The 16,560-nt window shown below is 39.6% G+C and overlaps 1 protein-coding gene across 2 annotated transcripts in view; it reads right to left on the reverse strand.

Annotated features, from left to right (window-relative positions):
- Nucleotides 1–16,560, reverse strand: part of TFDP2 (transcription factor Dp-2) — a 104,634-nt gene that overhangs the window by 17,038 nt on the left and 71,036 nt on the right. Inside the window, exons 5-8 of one of the 2 annotated variants that reach the window (XM_024211030.2) lie at nucleotides 12,226–12,388; nucleotides 10,661–10,804; nucleotides 5,148–5,216; nucleotides 3,171–3,322 (exon numbers count right to left, since the gene is read on the reverse strand). In XM_024211030.2, coding sequence (XP_024066798.2) covers nucleotides 3,171–3,322; nucleotides 5,148–5,216; nucleotides 10,661–10,804; nucleotides 12,226–12,388 — 528 coding nt within the window. Of the gene's footprint in view, nucleotides 1–3,170; nucleotides 3,323–5,147; nucleotides 5,217–10,660; nucleotides 10,808–12,225; nucleotides 12,389–16,560 lie in introns of both variants that reach the window. The other variant, XM_024211021.2, reaches the window with a different exon arrangement.

Genomic DNA, 16,560 nt, shown 5'->3' on the forward strand with positions numbered 1-16,560 from the left:
GTGTAGACAAGCCCCGAGAAAAAAATCACACTAAAAATACTAAGTTGTAAAGTTTAACTTAGAAATATTTAAAAGAAAAAAAAAAAAAAAAAAAACAGTGTTTGCTGTACAGTATCTAGAAATAACTCTTGAGCTCAGCTGTGTTGGTATGAATAGTAAAGTTATATGTATCATATGCTCTGCATTTCTGCCACAGAATTCATCCACATCTTACCTTGGAATACTGCTCTAGAATCCCAGCTTTTATTTTTTTAAATGGCTTTTCTAGCCTTTATGGGTGAGAAGAAAACTTTCTAAATGTGAACCAGGTGCAAACCAGTGCTTTGGGGCACACCAGATGGTGTTTACACTGGGTTTTTTCCTTAAAAGGTCCTGTTGTTGCAGCACTAGTATAGACCAATCACCAATATTTTAACAATTGTGATGTCTTACCTAACAGATTGATTTCATGTAGGGCTGTCAAATGGTTAAAAAAATTAATTGCAATTAATCATGAGATTAAAAAAATCATTGCGATTAATCACAATTTTAATCACACCGTTAAACAATAATAGAATACGATTTATTTAAATATTTTTTGATGTTTTCTACATTTTCAAATGTATTGATTTCAATAACAACACAGAATACAAAGAGGTACAGTGCTCACTTTCTATTATTTTTTATTACAAATATTTGCATTGTAAAAAAGATAAACAAAAGAAATAGTATTTTTGAATTCTCCTCATATAAGTACTGAAGTGCAATCTCTTAATCGTGAAAGTTCAACTTACAAATGTAGAATTATTATTTTTTGTTATATAACTGCACTCAAAAATAAAACAATGTAAAACTTTAGAGCCTACAAGTCCACATTTGTAAGTTGTACTTTCGCGGCAGAGATTACACTACAGTACTTGTATGAGGTGAATTGAAATATACTATTTCTTTTATCCTTTTTACAGTGAAAATATTTGTAATAAAAAATAATAATATAAAGTGAGCACTGTATACTTTGTACGTCAGTGGTTCTCAAACTATTGTGCTGGTGACCCCTTTCACATAGCAAGCCTCTGAGTGCAACCCCCCCTTATAAATTAAAAACACTTGTTTATATATTTAACGCCATTATAAATGCTGAAGGCAAAGCGGGGTTTGGGGTGGAGGCTGACAGCTCGCAACCCCCCACGTAGTAACATCGTGACCCCCGAGAGGTCCTGAACCCCAGTTTGAGAACCCCCGCTGTATTCTGTATTGTAACTGAAATCAATATATTTGAAAATGTAGAAAAACATCCAAAAATATTTATAATAAATTAAAATTGGTATTCTATTAGTTTAACAGTGCAATTCAAAGTGCGATTAATCGTGATTCATTTTTAAAATTGAGTTAATTAGTTTTGAGTTAATCGCTTGAGTTAACTGCAATTAATTGACAGCCCTAATTTCATGGTGATTAAACCACCAGCAGCTGCTGGGACCTTATCCACATATGCACCCCACTGGTGTGAACACCAGTTGACTGCACAGGGAGTTGCAACAGAGGGAAACTGTAAGGGGAAAATATAGTGTAAACAGGTCCCTGAGATGCAAACAGTAGCTTTAGGGATGTGAAATGTCCCACTCATCTCAATGGGATTTTAATTTGGAAGACTGATGATATTAACAATTTAAAATATATCACCACTGATAATTTTAGTATCCCACAATCTCAAACTCCCTCCCATGCCTTCCCAGGTACCAAAAGCTTCTGCTTACCTCCCAACAACTTGTACAATTCAGTTATGAAGTTTCAATAAAAAAATATTCAACTTGTTAACAATTATTTAATTTGATATTAAGCTTAAAAATTAGGGTCAATTTAAAAATAATTGAGGGGATATTATGCTGTACTATTCATTGGAATATTTCATTCAATAAAAATATCAATTTTTAATCTACTATTAGCTGGCATAGTATTTCCAGGCAACTGCACTGGAGTCCAGAAATTAGGCCTCTTATAAGAATTTCAGCCAACAGTGCTGCAGAGTGCACAGGGTCCTGATTATACATATTCACCAACAACTTCACCATAGCCAGAATTGTAATTTGGATGTTGAAACTGAAGCAATTAGGGACTTTTATTCTACTTCGTTATAAAGTTTCACTATATTCAAGTTCACCATAAGGAGGTTCCACTGTAATGCAAAATCAATGTACAGTAGAATGAAATCCATAACCAATAACATTCAATGAAAGAGATCTATTTACCACTAATAAACTGTTATGATTTAGTAAACAATGATACATCAAGATTGTATTCTTTCACCAGCTGATAGAATTCACAAGAGAGCTGAGAACAAATACAGACTCCCTCATGTATAAGTACAAGAGTCACAGGTTAACAGCAAAGAAAAGCTTACAACTAAATCCATAATGCAATAAACCATAACCCAAGAATGCAAGCGAAATATTTCTAACTGTTGCATACTTTCATTCTTCTCTATCTTACGAAGCACTAAGGACAGTGAGCCTGGTGCCACTAAAATGAACGAAACATCTATTTCAGAGTTTTCCCAATTGCCTCTGGCACTTATTTCCATCTCATAATTTTGAACAAGTTGGTAGCCATATAACTCTGACTAAAAGTTGTAGAGCATGCATCATACATTTTACAAAAGCACAATGGTGGTTAAGTATACTGAAAGAGGTATCAAACACCATAGGTGCTGATTTTATTTTTCCCAGTGGATGCTCTGCCCTGAAGCCCTGCCCCTTCCCCCGAGCCCCACCCTTGCTCTACTTCTTCCCACCCCACCCCCCGTCCGCTCCCTCCCCCACCTGCCCTTCACTTGCTCCTCTCAGCCCCCTCCCCCAAGGCTCCCCCACCTGCCCACCACTGATTTCTTTCTGCCCTCCCTCGAGTGCCTCCTGCCAGCTGCCGAACAGCTGATCAGCAGCCAGGCCAGGGGCCCCGCCGAACAGCTGTGGCTGTTGGGTCCTGAGTATCCCCTATTTTTTTCCCATGGGTGTTTGAGCCCTGGAGCACCCATGGAGTCAGTACCTATGTCAAATACCAGGAAGATGAAAGGGAAATGCAAATGTATAATTAGTTTCAGTATGAAGTGAATAGACTTTCTGTTCAAAGAAAAATCCCATACTTATTACACAGAAGACTGAATATTCCAATATGTGGTTCCACATCACACTCACTTATCACTTGATATGCTGCAGTCTATAACAGTTCTTTTGCTAGTGTTAACTATTAGGAAAGGGAGCTGTATTGTAGAGTTCAAAGCTGGAGGACCTTGATTCTGTTGTTCATTTTGCTGATTTCTTTGTACCAAATTTTTGAATGCTATTTGCTGTAGAAAGAAGAAAAAAGAAAAAGGAAAATGATCACTGTCATTCAAATGTAAATGTGGACTCATCCATGATCTGGGATTTTACAGCTGTTTTAGTAACCAAGTACCAGTACCTCCAGCACCTGTCTGGTATCTCTCCTAAGATGGGGTGGACACAGTCTGAACTCTCTGTGCTGGCTAACAAACTCTCCTTTGTGCTGGCCAGGAACAGAAAGGAGTGCATGCTGCACCCTTTCAAGGGAGGCACAGCAGACATGCTCCCCTGGCAATCTCTGGAGCTTTGGGAGGGTAGCACAGTACGGAGTACAATGCCCAGGAGACAGAGCATCTCCACACATTAGGAATTAGGGCTTAAAAGGCATAACAAAGGCCTTATCTACTAGCCAGGGTGCATAATTACATCAGTTTAAAAGGTCAGAAAATGTAAAGATAACAAAGTTATACTTAATGTGGATCAAATGGCACCTCCCACGGCCCACTCCCCTCTTCTCTTCTTTACTCTCTTATCCATCCTCCCTTTTTCTCTCCTCTGTTCACTCTATATCATCCAGTCCTAGCAAATCTGTAGCTTTGAAATTACCCACTTTCATAACTGTTTACAAGTTACAACCTTCTCTCCACAGCTCATCTTTTGCTATGGGATTCTGTATATAGTCAAGACTGCAATGACTGGCAATAATCTGGGATATCTGTGAATCTTCTGTAGTTCATGTTTGGCACTACTGATTCCAGTCAATAGGAGCACAAACATATAAAATGGCAAGAATTGCTAAAATTATTTGAATGGTGAAAGTAGTTAAATTAGAATCAAACACTGAAGAGTTATCATAAAACAGATATATAAACACAGTGAGCAGGGAGTTTATGGGTCTAATTTTCCTATCACTTTCACCACCGTGCCTTCTTCGAGTTGCTTAGGATGTACACCAGTGTTAGTGAGGTCAGAATTAAGTCCAACTATTTAGAAAAAATATTTTTGCCACTGAGAAAAGCAGAAGTGTCCAAATGCTTAGAATTTCACTGCATATCTGATTGTGTCTTAAACACCATCATATTTTGCACCAAGAAAAAAAACGTTATTTTCTGTTACCCTATGACTTTAACTCGTGATCTTATACAAATGGTCCATTATGTGTAAAGTATTCAAAACCCAGGTATATATCCAAACACTATAAATACGATATAGACTTTTAAAAAAATGAAATGCCCTCTTTGCAAACCGAAATGCATTTGAAGTTACAATATTTCTTCATTCAGGCCAAATCAGCAGGTTTCAAAAAGCCTTCCTAGGTTACTGCATCAAAATGTGAAAAGTGCCAGGCCTGGATTCATGAGTCTTTTATAATAAGGATCCTGAAGTTTCAGTTCCCCAGCAACAACTGATTCTCAGCTATGGAATGTACAACTGAACCCATGCAAGTGTGTGTTGAAAATTGCATTTTTCAATGGTAACTTGTCAGAGGGACCAAGTGGGGGAGTGGGGGGGAGAGAGGAGAGGAGGAGAGGCGGGGGGCGGCGTGATTCTGCTCCTGTTCCCACTGGAGTCGGTGGCAAAACAGCATGAGTGGAATGTTTGCAAAATGTAATAATGACATAGGGTAGAAGATATTGACAGATAATGACAATTGTGCTCCAGGAGGCTGCATCTATCCAAGAGGCCCCATGCTAGGATGGCAGAGGTATTTTAGGTCAGGATTCAGGTACACTGCAATATCACTTTCATGGGCACTAAATTAATCTAAAAACATTTATAAAGTGGAGAAAAAAATACTCTGAACCTTAACAGTTTTTTGTTAGTGGCTGTATAAATAAAAATTAAATTTACCTGCAATAGTAGCTCTTGCAGCTGGGCTCTCTTCTGCTTTATTCGTTCTAGCCGTCTCTGTTTCTCTATCTTTAGAACATAAATTTAGACACACTAAGATACAATTTTGTAAATACATAAATTGCCTGGTCTTGTTCTCTGTCTAAAACAAAATAGATTTTTGCAATAAAGGAAGTGAAATTTTGATACCCTTATAGAAATTCACACTATATTTGTTTGAGGGAGGCCTGGTACATAAGCTGAAAATCCTTCCCAGCTCCACCTCGCTGCTCTGTAGTGTTCTCCTTTCTCATATGGACTAATCATATAGTGGGGCATTTCTAGGAACCTGGATTTACACAACTTAATTTTTGACTGCAACCTCAACCTCTGCTTTTATATCACTTTCCCTTCATTAAAAGACCAATACTACCCCACCTAAGTTATAGCATTTCCTCTCCCTTATTTTTCCCTGTTGGATATATGTTATAGGAACTTTCTCCAGCCCTGGATAGGAAATACTGCATCCCTCCAAAATGGAGCCATCATAGTACCACAATAAAACATTTGCTTTCTTATTCCCACTCATTAAAAGCATCCCATCAACAGTTCTCTCAGTCCCTGTTGACTCAGGACTGAAAGACAACTAACGAGACTGGGCTCAGGACCCTCTAGGATGGCATTTTAGTGTATCATCGCTAGGCCAAGAGTGACCACCCTTTTTGACTACTAACCGGAAACCTGGATAGACTAGCAAGAATTCAGTAACCAGTCACAAGAAGAGGTTAAGGGAAAGCAGCTACCATGCTACCAGTTTCTTCCAGCAGCCATGGTGACACAAATGGAATAAACAAAACCATTTTCAACAGTATTCAGGACAGTGGTACTTCAGGACCTCTACCCATGCTGCCAGAACACCAGAATCTATACTTTAAATCAAGGAGAGTCCTGAGGAAATCCAAAGAGGTGGACAGTCTAATAAAGCTACAGTGCTGGCCTCTATGTGTATTTTTAATGCTCTAGGTTTTAATGTTCCTGCTGCTGTAAACACTAATGTATCTTGGCTCCCAATTACATTAAACCCTATTTTAATTACCTCTCATTTCAAATTGCGTAGCTCCAAACCATAATATTATAAAGTTTAACTCCACTGCAAACAGAAACAATTTTATTTACAATGCCTTCTAATACAATTAACTGTGACTAATATGCTTTCTGCAAAGTTGAGTGCAGGGCATACCTTTGCTTGACCTATAAGACTATCAAAGTAAATAAATGTTAAAAGGTCTAATAATTTATCCTCTCTACACACTGATTTTTTCTGTGTTTTCTCTTTAAGGTAACCTTTACACAGAACTACATTTTTGTTTATGTATTTAAAATAACTTTAAAATACACTTTTTTTTTTCTTGAATGGAGGGCATTTACAAATTGGTAAATCTATTGATTTCAGCACATGTGAAAACACAGCTTTATTTCTTTTCTGTTAAATGACACTGAAAGCAACATTTTAAGGAAATGCTTGGTTTTCACTGTGCTCAGAGGCTTGTGTAACTAAAGTCATAGATAGAAAAAGGACATAAGGTTAATTTGATTGAGTTCTCACACTGTAGACAACAAAATGTGAGAACAATAACATCAAAATTTATCATTTCATAGCAATATGATTCACACAAATAATTCACACAAACTGAGTTTAAAAGATCTGAATTAAAACCAAAGACATTAAAAAAATATTCACAACATACTATTATGGTAAAATTTACTTAAAAATGATCAGGCGTAGCCATTTTCCCTGGGTTTATCATACCTGTCAGTCTACTGTTTGACACAATGATTAAAACAGTAAATGTTTTTCTTTTTCTTTTCTCCTGTTGCCATTTCAATGTCCTAAAAGGTATTATATGAACAGAACTGCACAAAATAACTTGTTTTTCACTAGGTGTACAAAACCAGATATTTATTCAAGTAATTGCAAAAATTCACAAATTTGATAGAGATTGAGATGTTGTATTTTCTGCTAGTCAGTACAATATTTTGGTGTGAACATTGTGATATTTGTCTTGTGCAAGATACATGACTATTGTCCACAGGGCAAGTGACATTTTCACAGAGAAAGTTTGGCATCTTTGCAACAAAATGATAGTTTTCTCCCTGCTGAAAATGCCAGACAAAAGATTCAACAGGCAATTTAAAAAATATTTCTGACTTTTCCTGATAAGCAAATATTGTTCAGCATCCCTGTATGATATTCCTTTTAAAGAGGTTTTCTATCATCCAAATCAATAGCTAGATAAACTTACTCCCCAGTAAATTCTTTTTCTAAACAAATCATCATCATTATGGCGAATACCAAAGGGACTTGGCCTCCTTTGCAAATCAAGGGCCAGCTGGCTTGAGTTCTGCAAATTGCTTGAATTGTTTTAGCTATATGTTCAGTTTATGGCTACTGGCAATCTTATTGGGCCACCAAAGTTTATGGCACCCACGTGATCACCCGCTGTGGAGCGGCATTCCTTGGTACATAGACTTTGGAATTTCTTGGTCCTGCCTTGTAGTAATATGTCTATACCAAGAAAGCTGCTGAAACAGAATCAAAGGTGGAGATGGTTGCTGGGTTTCGCTTTGAATATTCTAATTTTTGATCTTGTCCTGCCACTTGATATGGAGCAGCTGACGGAGATGACAAGAATAAAAAATGTCAACTCAGAGTTCTTCAGCCCCTATGTTTCACTTCTGTACAGCAGGGTTGGGATAAGCATGATTCTATAGATCTGCAGCTTCGTAGCAAGCTTCAAGTCATGATGTCCCCAGAGGCCACAGAAGGGCCCCAAACATGGTAGCAGATGCTGCTGTTTATTTAAGCATCCACATCTTTTGACCATCCTTCAGCATGGTCTATGATGCCCAAATATTTGACAGCTGATATCTTATCTGGACAGGTTGTAATCTAGTGCTGGAGGCTGCTTGAGGGTAATGGTCAGGCACCTAGTTTTATCTGGATTAATAACCAGACCAGTGCACACTGCTTCTGACTCAACCAGACTGGCTGTGAGCCGCAGTGATTCACCAAACTGAGCCAACAAGAGAATGTCACCACTATATTTGAGACCTCAAAATAGAATAATGTTCAGCTCAACACCACCGACAGCTGCCTCCTCAAGCTTTATTCATCAACCAATCAGTGCCAACATTGAACAATGGATTATGACAGAACTCAGCCTTGCTGAACTCCCGTAGAGATAGGAAACCATGCTGCGTACCTGCCATTGACTTGAACACAGCTCCTATTCCATTGTAGAGTTCTTCTACTAATGACCAGTCTTCCTAGAGATGTTTAGTTGCCTCATCAGGTCCCACGAACTTGCTCAAATCACAGAGCGAATGGCCGCATGGAAGTCTATGCAAAGTGCTGTGCACAGTTTATCATATTCAGCCATTTTCTCAAAAGGCTGTCTAAAGTTAAATATCTGGTCAACAATGGAATGACCAGATCTAAACCCACACTCAGTATGCCAGCCTATGCCATGAAATGCATCATTGATCTGAGATATTAACGCAGAAGCAAAGACTTTCCCTGAGACCAACAACAGCTTAATATTTCTTTAGTTGCTACATTCAGCTTCATTGCCCTTTTTGAACAAAGCAGAATAACACCCTTCTTCCATTCATCAGGTATGATACGGTATTAGAGTTCCAGATGACCTGGAAGAGCCTGTGCAGTGATGTTACAAACCCCTGGTCCGTTCTCAGACTTCAACTTGTGGACTGTGATTTCAATCTCTTCTTGGATGAAGGAAGGTAGCTCTACTGGAAGCTCTACTGGAACTTCCTGCTCATCTTCAAATGGAATAGGGACAGCAGGCAGCAGACAATTGAGGAGCATCGTGAAATGATCTTCCCATTGATATAACTGCTCCTTCAGACTCTGGCTGATGCTGTCGTCATACTTCTTAGCTAGGAAAGCTGATGCCACCTTTCCCTGCAAACATTGCAAAGTTCAATAGAAGATGTGGAAATTGTGCCTGGTGGCAGCCTGTTCTAAATTACCTGCCTGAGTCTACTTCCAGGATTCTGTATCTTTCTTACAGAATGACTTGATGAAGTTCCGATGTGAAACCCATTCAGCCTTTCCTTTTACTCTCGACAAACATGTCTTTGAAGTCTCAAATTGTAGCCTCACTTTTTTTCTTAGCTTCAGCTGCAGTGAGTGTCTCCTCACTGATCCATGGAAGATATCTGAGCACTGCTTTCAAACAATGCCATTTCTCTGCGGTCAGTAACCAAAGCATTGACACAAATTGCCCATATTACACTTATGACTGATTCAGACTGCTATTAACCTAGACCCTAATGCCCTGTGTGATGGGTGTATCTGGCCTTTGCAGCTCCCTACAGGAGTCCCCACAGTCTTACTACACTCCGTGCCAGGAAGCAATGATGTAGGAGGAATGGAGCAGTGACACTGAGTCCTTTAGGCCTGCCTAGAAAGTCCTCTCTGGAGCAGCCATCTTGGAGACTAGAGAGACCTGGCCCTCCAAGAGCTAGGAGGACTAGCAACAGTTATCTGAGCCCAGCAGGCTCAGATAAAAGGAGCTGTTCTGCCCTAGCAGGGCGGCCTCTGGCTGGGCCCAGAGGACCATGGATGGGTATTCCTCTCTGCCCAAAGGAGCCTGTGGATTATCCAGGGTTTACCTCTGCCACATTTGCATATCTAGGTTTGCGGGGAGAGAGGGACTTGAGAACATTGTCCTTCAGCTAAGGGTTAAGATAAGACGGGCCAGGTGGGAGGAAGCCCAAGGAAGTAGCAGCAAAAAATTGAGCACTACCACTGTTGCTGTTCACAGGGGTGCCTGCCTGGAACCCAGAGTAATGGATGAGCCCTGGTTCCGCCACTGGCAAAGTGGTGTAAACTCTGAGAAAGGGAGGACAAGCGTAACCTAAGACCAAAGAAGGGGAGAGGGCTTGTTTGGAAACCCAAGTGAAGGGCTGAATATAAAGTCCAAGAGCCAGAGCTGAAGACCCTGGTGAGGGCAGATACACTGCTTATTTGTTGGACTCTTTGCTATCCCGGAAAGGGTTAATTTTTGACTGTGACACAGACAGAAGACCAAGCCACAGAAGATTGGCAGAGGTAGACAGATGTCCTATAGGGGGTGCCAGGAACAGGAAAAGGATTGCAATACTGCACCTGCTGCTTGGAGACACTCAAGGGGTGAATGCCCTTTTACACACTGCATGACTTCATTGATATTTATTTTTGTCAGGCAAACAGGATTTTTAGATTGGTATAAAGTATACTATAGTTATACTTAGAATATACACAAACATTTCAGTGAGGATTTAAATATCAAATGTTGGTTTTATTTACATAATAAGCAACAATAAAAAGCAATTAGATTTTTTTTTAAAGTTCATATTTTTAAACATTTATTATGCAAATATAAACACACACACTCTTTCCAAAGTGACACTTCTCCATTACCACAGGACGTCATCTGCAACTGAAGGGATTTCCCTTCCCCTCCACTTACCTCTAGGTTTTGACATTCTTGAGCTGAGTTTGTAGGAAGGCCAATCCATTTGATTTCCTTTTTCTCTTTTGAAATGATGTTCATTGCCATCAGCACATTGAGGGCATCATAAACTCTCCGCCTAATATTCTTCTGATCATAAGCCTGCTAAAAAAAAAAAAAGCACTGCAGTATTAATTAGGCCAAGACCACAGCAAAAGCTAAAAGTTAAGATGACGCTTGAAATTTCCCTTTATAGGTTTGCAAGTGACATGAAGACAATATATGAATAAAAGAAAATGGCAGTTGAAGTCAATATGGCACTAAAACATATGCTTTAATTTATGCTATTGTGTTGAATAACACACTAAGTAAGGTGTTTTAATGATAGCTGGGAGATCACTCAGAAACAGTGAATACAATAGAATATACACTGTCTGCTTCTTAATGTTGCATATTAAAAAAATATTGTTAGGCTTAATCTTGTCCCCCTTACATGCTTGAGCCAATATAATAGAATACATCATTTAAAAAAAAATCACTTAAAACAGAAGCAGATCGTTCTCAAAGCGCCGTAAGTGCATAAAGTAGAGTACTTTTGATACAAAAGGAGAATGTATCAGCATTGTAAAAGCTTCCAAACTAGTAGCTGGATGAGTATCCTTAAAATTACAGCTATATGCATTTTTAAAACAAATAACTGCCTTTAAGAAATCAGTAGTAATGAAACCAATTTTTAAATATGTATCACAACGTGTTCATGGAGAAGAGTGTTTTTTACCATTTGGACTTTCAAACTGCTGAGTTAAGAGAATGCACAGTATTTTTGTTTAGTTTAGGTTGCTTTTCTCTACTATTCATATGTATAGGCTAAAATTAATATTCCAAACCCTCACAAAGGACCTCCTCTAGCCCTGCCAAACTAATTATTATTCTCTGTTAACATGACCCAAGTTAACCAGAAAATAAAATAATCCCTAATTATGTTTTTATCCTGGCAATTAATTTACTGCCTGAATTGCTCAAACTCCTATATATTAATAACAACCTCAATCAAAATATGATTATATCCTATAGCACAATTATTTCTACAGAAATTGATTTTTCAATTGTATTTCCATCATGACAAAAATGATTAATCTGATGTAATAACTTGTGCAGTTTTGTGTACACATAATTAAGACAACAGTCGGCCTAGTTATTACAACTTGTGCATTTGAGACAGGTATCCTCCATTTCAGGGAGACCGAAGCACCTCAGACTCTCAGTTACTTGGGGTGGAGTGTGAGTAGAATATTTTAAAAGCCAATTTTAAGGCAGCCTGTTGTCTCTGTATTTTGTTGTATTTTAAAGGGTATTCAGTGGTATTAATTCTATATTTAAAATGGAACCTATTTTATATACTGCATGTTGATATTTTTGGAAATGGTCTAGGCCTAGATCTATAGCCCTGAGACACATTTGTTTGAAAGAGACAGTGGAACATGACAAGTCAAGGCAGAAACAAGCGTAGAATTCTAAGAGAACTGTGACAGGATATGACAGTATAGCTGTAAAATAAAAAAATTAACATCACATCTACTTACCGAATCTGTAGCCAAGTGGCTATTAGAATTTGTGAATTCTGATACCAGTTCATCAGCTACTTCATTGTAGGACGTTGTTCCTTTACGCTGGACTTTTTCACATACTTTCATTGAAAAATGCCTCAGACCCTTTCCATTTTTATCTCCTTTTTTGCTTCTTTTACTATGGGAGGAAAATAAGTCATTTTGAGATGATGACTTTTTGTAAGTTCTTCTGGTTAGGAAGCAAGACGTCAAGCTTGTTAACAGGCTTTGCACAGTGAGATGGCTAGTGTCTGACATTAGGTATCACATTTTTATGAAGGTTATAATAGTCAGGAAAGGCATTTTTATAATTTTGAACTGTGAAATGATAAATGATGATGTAAAGAGGGATGTGATAACCTTCAAAGTAGCACTGAAATTAACAGGAATTCTGGGTGTACAGGAAACACAGAATTAGGCCCAAATATGAACTGAATAACACATATTAAACCACTTCAGGCCCAATCCCACAGTTATCATGTGGACAATGAGCATCAAATAAGCCCACCAAAAGTTGTGAAATGGTCATCTTGTGTGTGTGTTGAGAGCATAGTGCCACTATCTAGGCCTAGCCCCACTTTTACCATTGAGAAGCCCTTTCTGCTACAGCCTTTATTATATTAACATGGGATAGTGTCTTGTTCTCCAAAGGCAATGTCTAATACTACTAATAAACACATGACAGTGAGAAAGTATTAGTTAAAAGAGTATTGATTTCTGACACAGTATATAGATTTTCCATTTTAAATCTTCACAATAAGTTTCACATTTGACTGAGCTGACTAAGTCAAAGATAAACCCATCTTCAGCAGTTGGTAGGTGCCTGACTGAAGTATTCAGCTATCAACAAAAATTAGTTACAAATTCCTTGCCAGAGTAGCTAAACAAGTAGATGGAGGCAGGCATTAAAATGTCACTAAGAATAAGCGAGTTATAGGCCCAATCTAGCATCCAAATAAATTAATAGAATATTTTTCATTTACTTCAACGAATGTTGGTTAAGGCCCTATGTGCAGTATACAAGATAGATCTGATTGTTCCCACAGAATGCGATTTCAAAAGACATGGATATATTAGGAAACAGTTTTAATATGAATTTTTGCAAAAGGTGAACACAATCTCTCCCCCCCCCCCTTCCCCAAGAACATCAAGATTACCAGAATAGTAGGAGTGGCAACCAGAAAAGGAATCTTGCTCTAGTGCAAAATAATTTGTCTACAAATTCCTTTTAAATTAACATCAGTAAAAGATTAGTTATAGGCAAGAAGATTTTACTGGCAGACCTAGCTTTTACTGGTCTAACTGTAACGGAAACTCCATGCCTTGTATTTATTGAAAGCCTTATCTACGTAAAGAAATAAGTAAAGTTTCCAAGTGGTACAATAGTTTCTTTTTCTTTTGATCAAACACGCAGGGTATCTGAGGAAGGGCATACTTCCTATATAGGACTAAATGGAAACCAATGTTGAAAACAATTAAATTTTTAGAGCTCTTCAGACCTGTGATATAATGCAATTGTTGGGTCTGATCCTGCACTCCTGCAAAATTCCCAATGACATATTATGAATTTTTTAAACGGGAAAAAGATTGTTGTTGTTTAACAGGGTAAACAGCATTTTTGTTTTATATTATGGGACAGTTTCTAGCTGTTCTCTTGTTTGTGATGGATTGCACCAGGAGCAATTTTTCCTCCCATGCATATCCTTGCAGGATGCAGACAGATTCATGGTGATTGCATCACTTGAGAGCAAGGTGTGAAGGGGGATGGGATTATACCAAAGAAGAATGACTGAGCATAGGGCGCAATTTATGCTTTATCAGGAAACACAGGGCCAGTACAGGGGCAAGCATATGCTCGCTTTTTTAAAGGGTGTAATAGTTGCCAATCTTGTGCATGCTACCCAAGAAACCTGATAGCCTTCTGCCTGCCAGGGGCTGGAAAAACCAACGTATCACTGTATTTCCAACAACAACAAAAAGCAGCAGCAGCAGGTTCTTGATAAAAGCAAAAAGTAGGTCATAGAAATAAAGCACTTCATTCTGGAACTAAAATGTTAACTTTCTAGAGAAGCAACTTGTTATAAGACTTCCATCTAGATCCCAGGGACTGCTATATAGTGTTAATATTTTGACATATCAGGACACTTAGTTGCAAAAAGATTTATTTGAATTCTTCTTGGTCTCCAAACAATTTCACAACATTTTGTCTAAGAAATAGCATGAACAAAAGAGAGCATTACTTGGTGCTCACTCAAGTCCTGAAGTGCCTGGAAGCCATTTTTGTACTAGGAAGACCAGTAAGGAGATAAACTTATGTTTTATTGTGCTTAAAAACGGACATAATTAATCATAATATCTTTAAAACAAAAAGACTCAGCAATCAGTATTGCACAATAAAGCACATATTCAGTTTAATCAGAGATCTGTCATAATGCTTTGATGCCAGTGAGTTTAACTCTGATTACTGCCAACAATGGATTCAATACTGGGGAAATACTAGCTATTGATGTCCAGGGTTCATATATCTGCTGCACGTGAAATTCTAATGCTCCAGAGAATTCTATTTGAATAACAATATTACAAATGAATACAAATTAAACTGTTTCTATTCCCTTCCCTCTCCCAACAAAAGATCAAGATTTTATGTTATGGTAATGAACCCAATGTAAACAAGATCAGTTGCATTTATCATCCATAAACTATGTATTTCAATATATATGTTTCAAGGGACAATTTTTTCCACTGTTAAAAGGATGCTTTCAATTTAAACGTTTTGCAAACAAACACTTCTTGATCTATATTAACTAACTTTTTTAGATTATTAGAAGCAAAAATTTAAAAAATCCAATTTATTTGTCACTTGTTATGATTCTTAGTTTACTTTTTGCATTTCTTATAGATTGGACCATGATAATCTCTCTGAGGTTTCACTTCCAGGTTTTAGTGGTATAATGTCTGGGATTCAAACAGCAGGGGAGTGGTTTATTTGGGGAGTGTTTGTTTTTTTTAAAAAGTGTTTTCACTGGATTTTTTTAAATTGTGGAAACATTTTCTATTGGCCCTATAGAAGTGTGTTTTATATAAAATTGAAACTAGGGGGAATCAAGGCTTGTGCCAGCAGTTTGGGAAGAATACCATACTAGAATCTCACAAATAGCCAAAATATCATAAACTAGCAATGGCTCAACAAAATATGCAGCTACTAAGAAGTATAATGTCAAAATAAACCCTTAGGAGAACCATGTGAAATTATAGTAGGGTACCAATCCACAATTGCCTAAAATAGTAAAATAGAACAGGGGTGGGCAAACTACAGCCTGCGGGCCACATCCGGCCCGTCAGACCATTTAATCTGGTCCTCAGCTCCCGCCAGGGATCGGGAATTTGCCCAGCTCCGGTGCTCCAGCCGGGGAGCAGGGTCAGGAGCTTACCCCACTCCACGCAGCTCCCAGGAAGCAGCCAGCATGACCCCCCTCCGGCTCCTATGTAGTACACGGAGGGATGGCCAGGCGGCTCTGCGCATTGCCCCACCCGCAGGCACCGTCCCCCACAGGTCCCATTGGCCGCTGTTCCTGGCCAATGGGAGCTGCAGGGATGGCGCCTGCAGACGGGGCAGCGCGTAGAGCCGTCCGGCTGCGCCTCAGAGCCGGAGGGGGGACATGCTTCCGGGAGCTGCTTGCAGTAAGTGCTGCCCAGAGCCTGCACCCCTGATCCCCCCTCCCAACACCCCAACCCCCTGCCACAGCCCTGAGCCCCCTCCCGCCCTCCAAACCCCTTGATCCCAGCCAGAGCCCCCCTCTTGTACCCCAAACCCCTTAAACCCAGCCCCACCCCAGAGCCTGCACCCCCAGCCAGAGCTCTCACCCCACCCCCGACAGCCTGCCCCATCTCTGATCCCCCTCCCAGCTCTCCGAACCCTTCGGTCCCAGCCTGGAGCATCCTCCTGCACCCCAAACCCCTCATCCCCGGCCCCACCCCAGAGCCCTCACTCCCCACCCCGTGCCCCAACAGCCTGCCCCATCCCTGATCCCGCTCTCCGAACCCCTCGGTCACAGCCCGGAGCACGCTCCTGCATCCCAAACCCCTCATCCCCGGCCCCACCCTAGAGCCCACACCCCCAGCTAGAGCCCTCACACCCCTCCCCCGTACTCCAACCCTGATCCCCCTCCCACCCTCTAAACCCTTCAATCCCAGCCCAGAGCCCCCCTTGTACCCCAAGACCCTCATCCTCAGCCCCACCCCAGAGCCCTCACCCCCCACCCCATGCCCCAACAGCCTGCCCCATCCCTGATCCTGCTCTCTGAACCCCTC

Source organism: Terrapene carolina, unplaced genomic scaffold (assembly GCF_002925995.2).
Source record: "Terrapene carolina triunguis isolate 2854851 unplaced genomic scaffold, T_m_triunguis-2.0 Scaffold88, whole genome shotgun sequence".
In the NCBI taxonomy this organism is placed as follows: domain Eukaryota; kingdom Metazoa; phylum Chordata; order Testudines; family Emydidae; genus Terrapene; species Terrapene triunguis.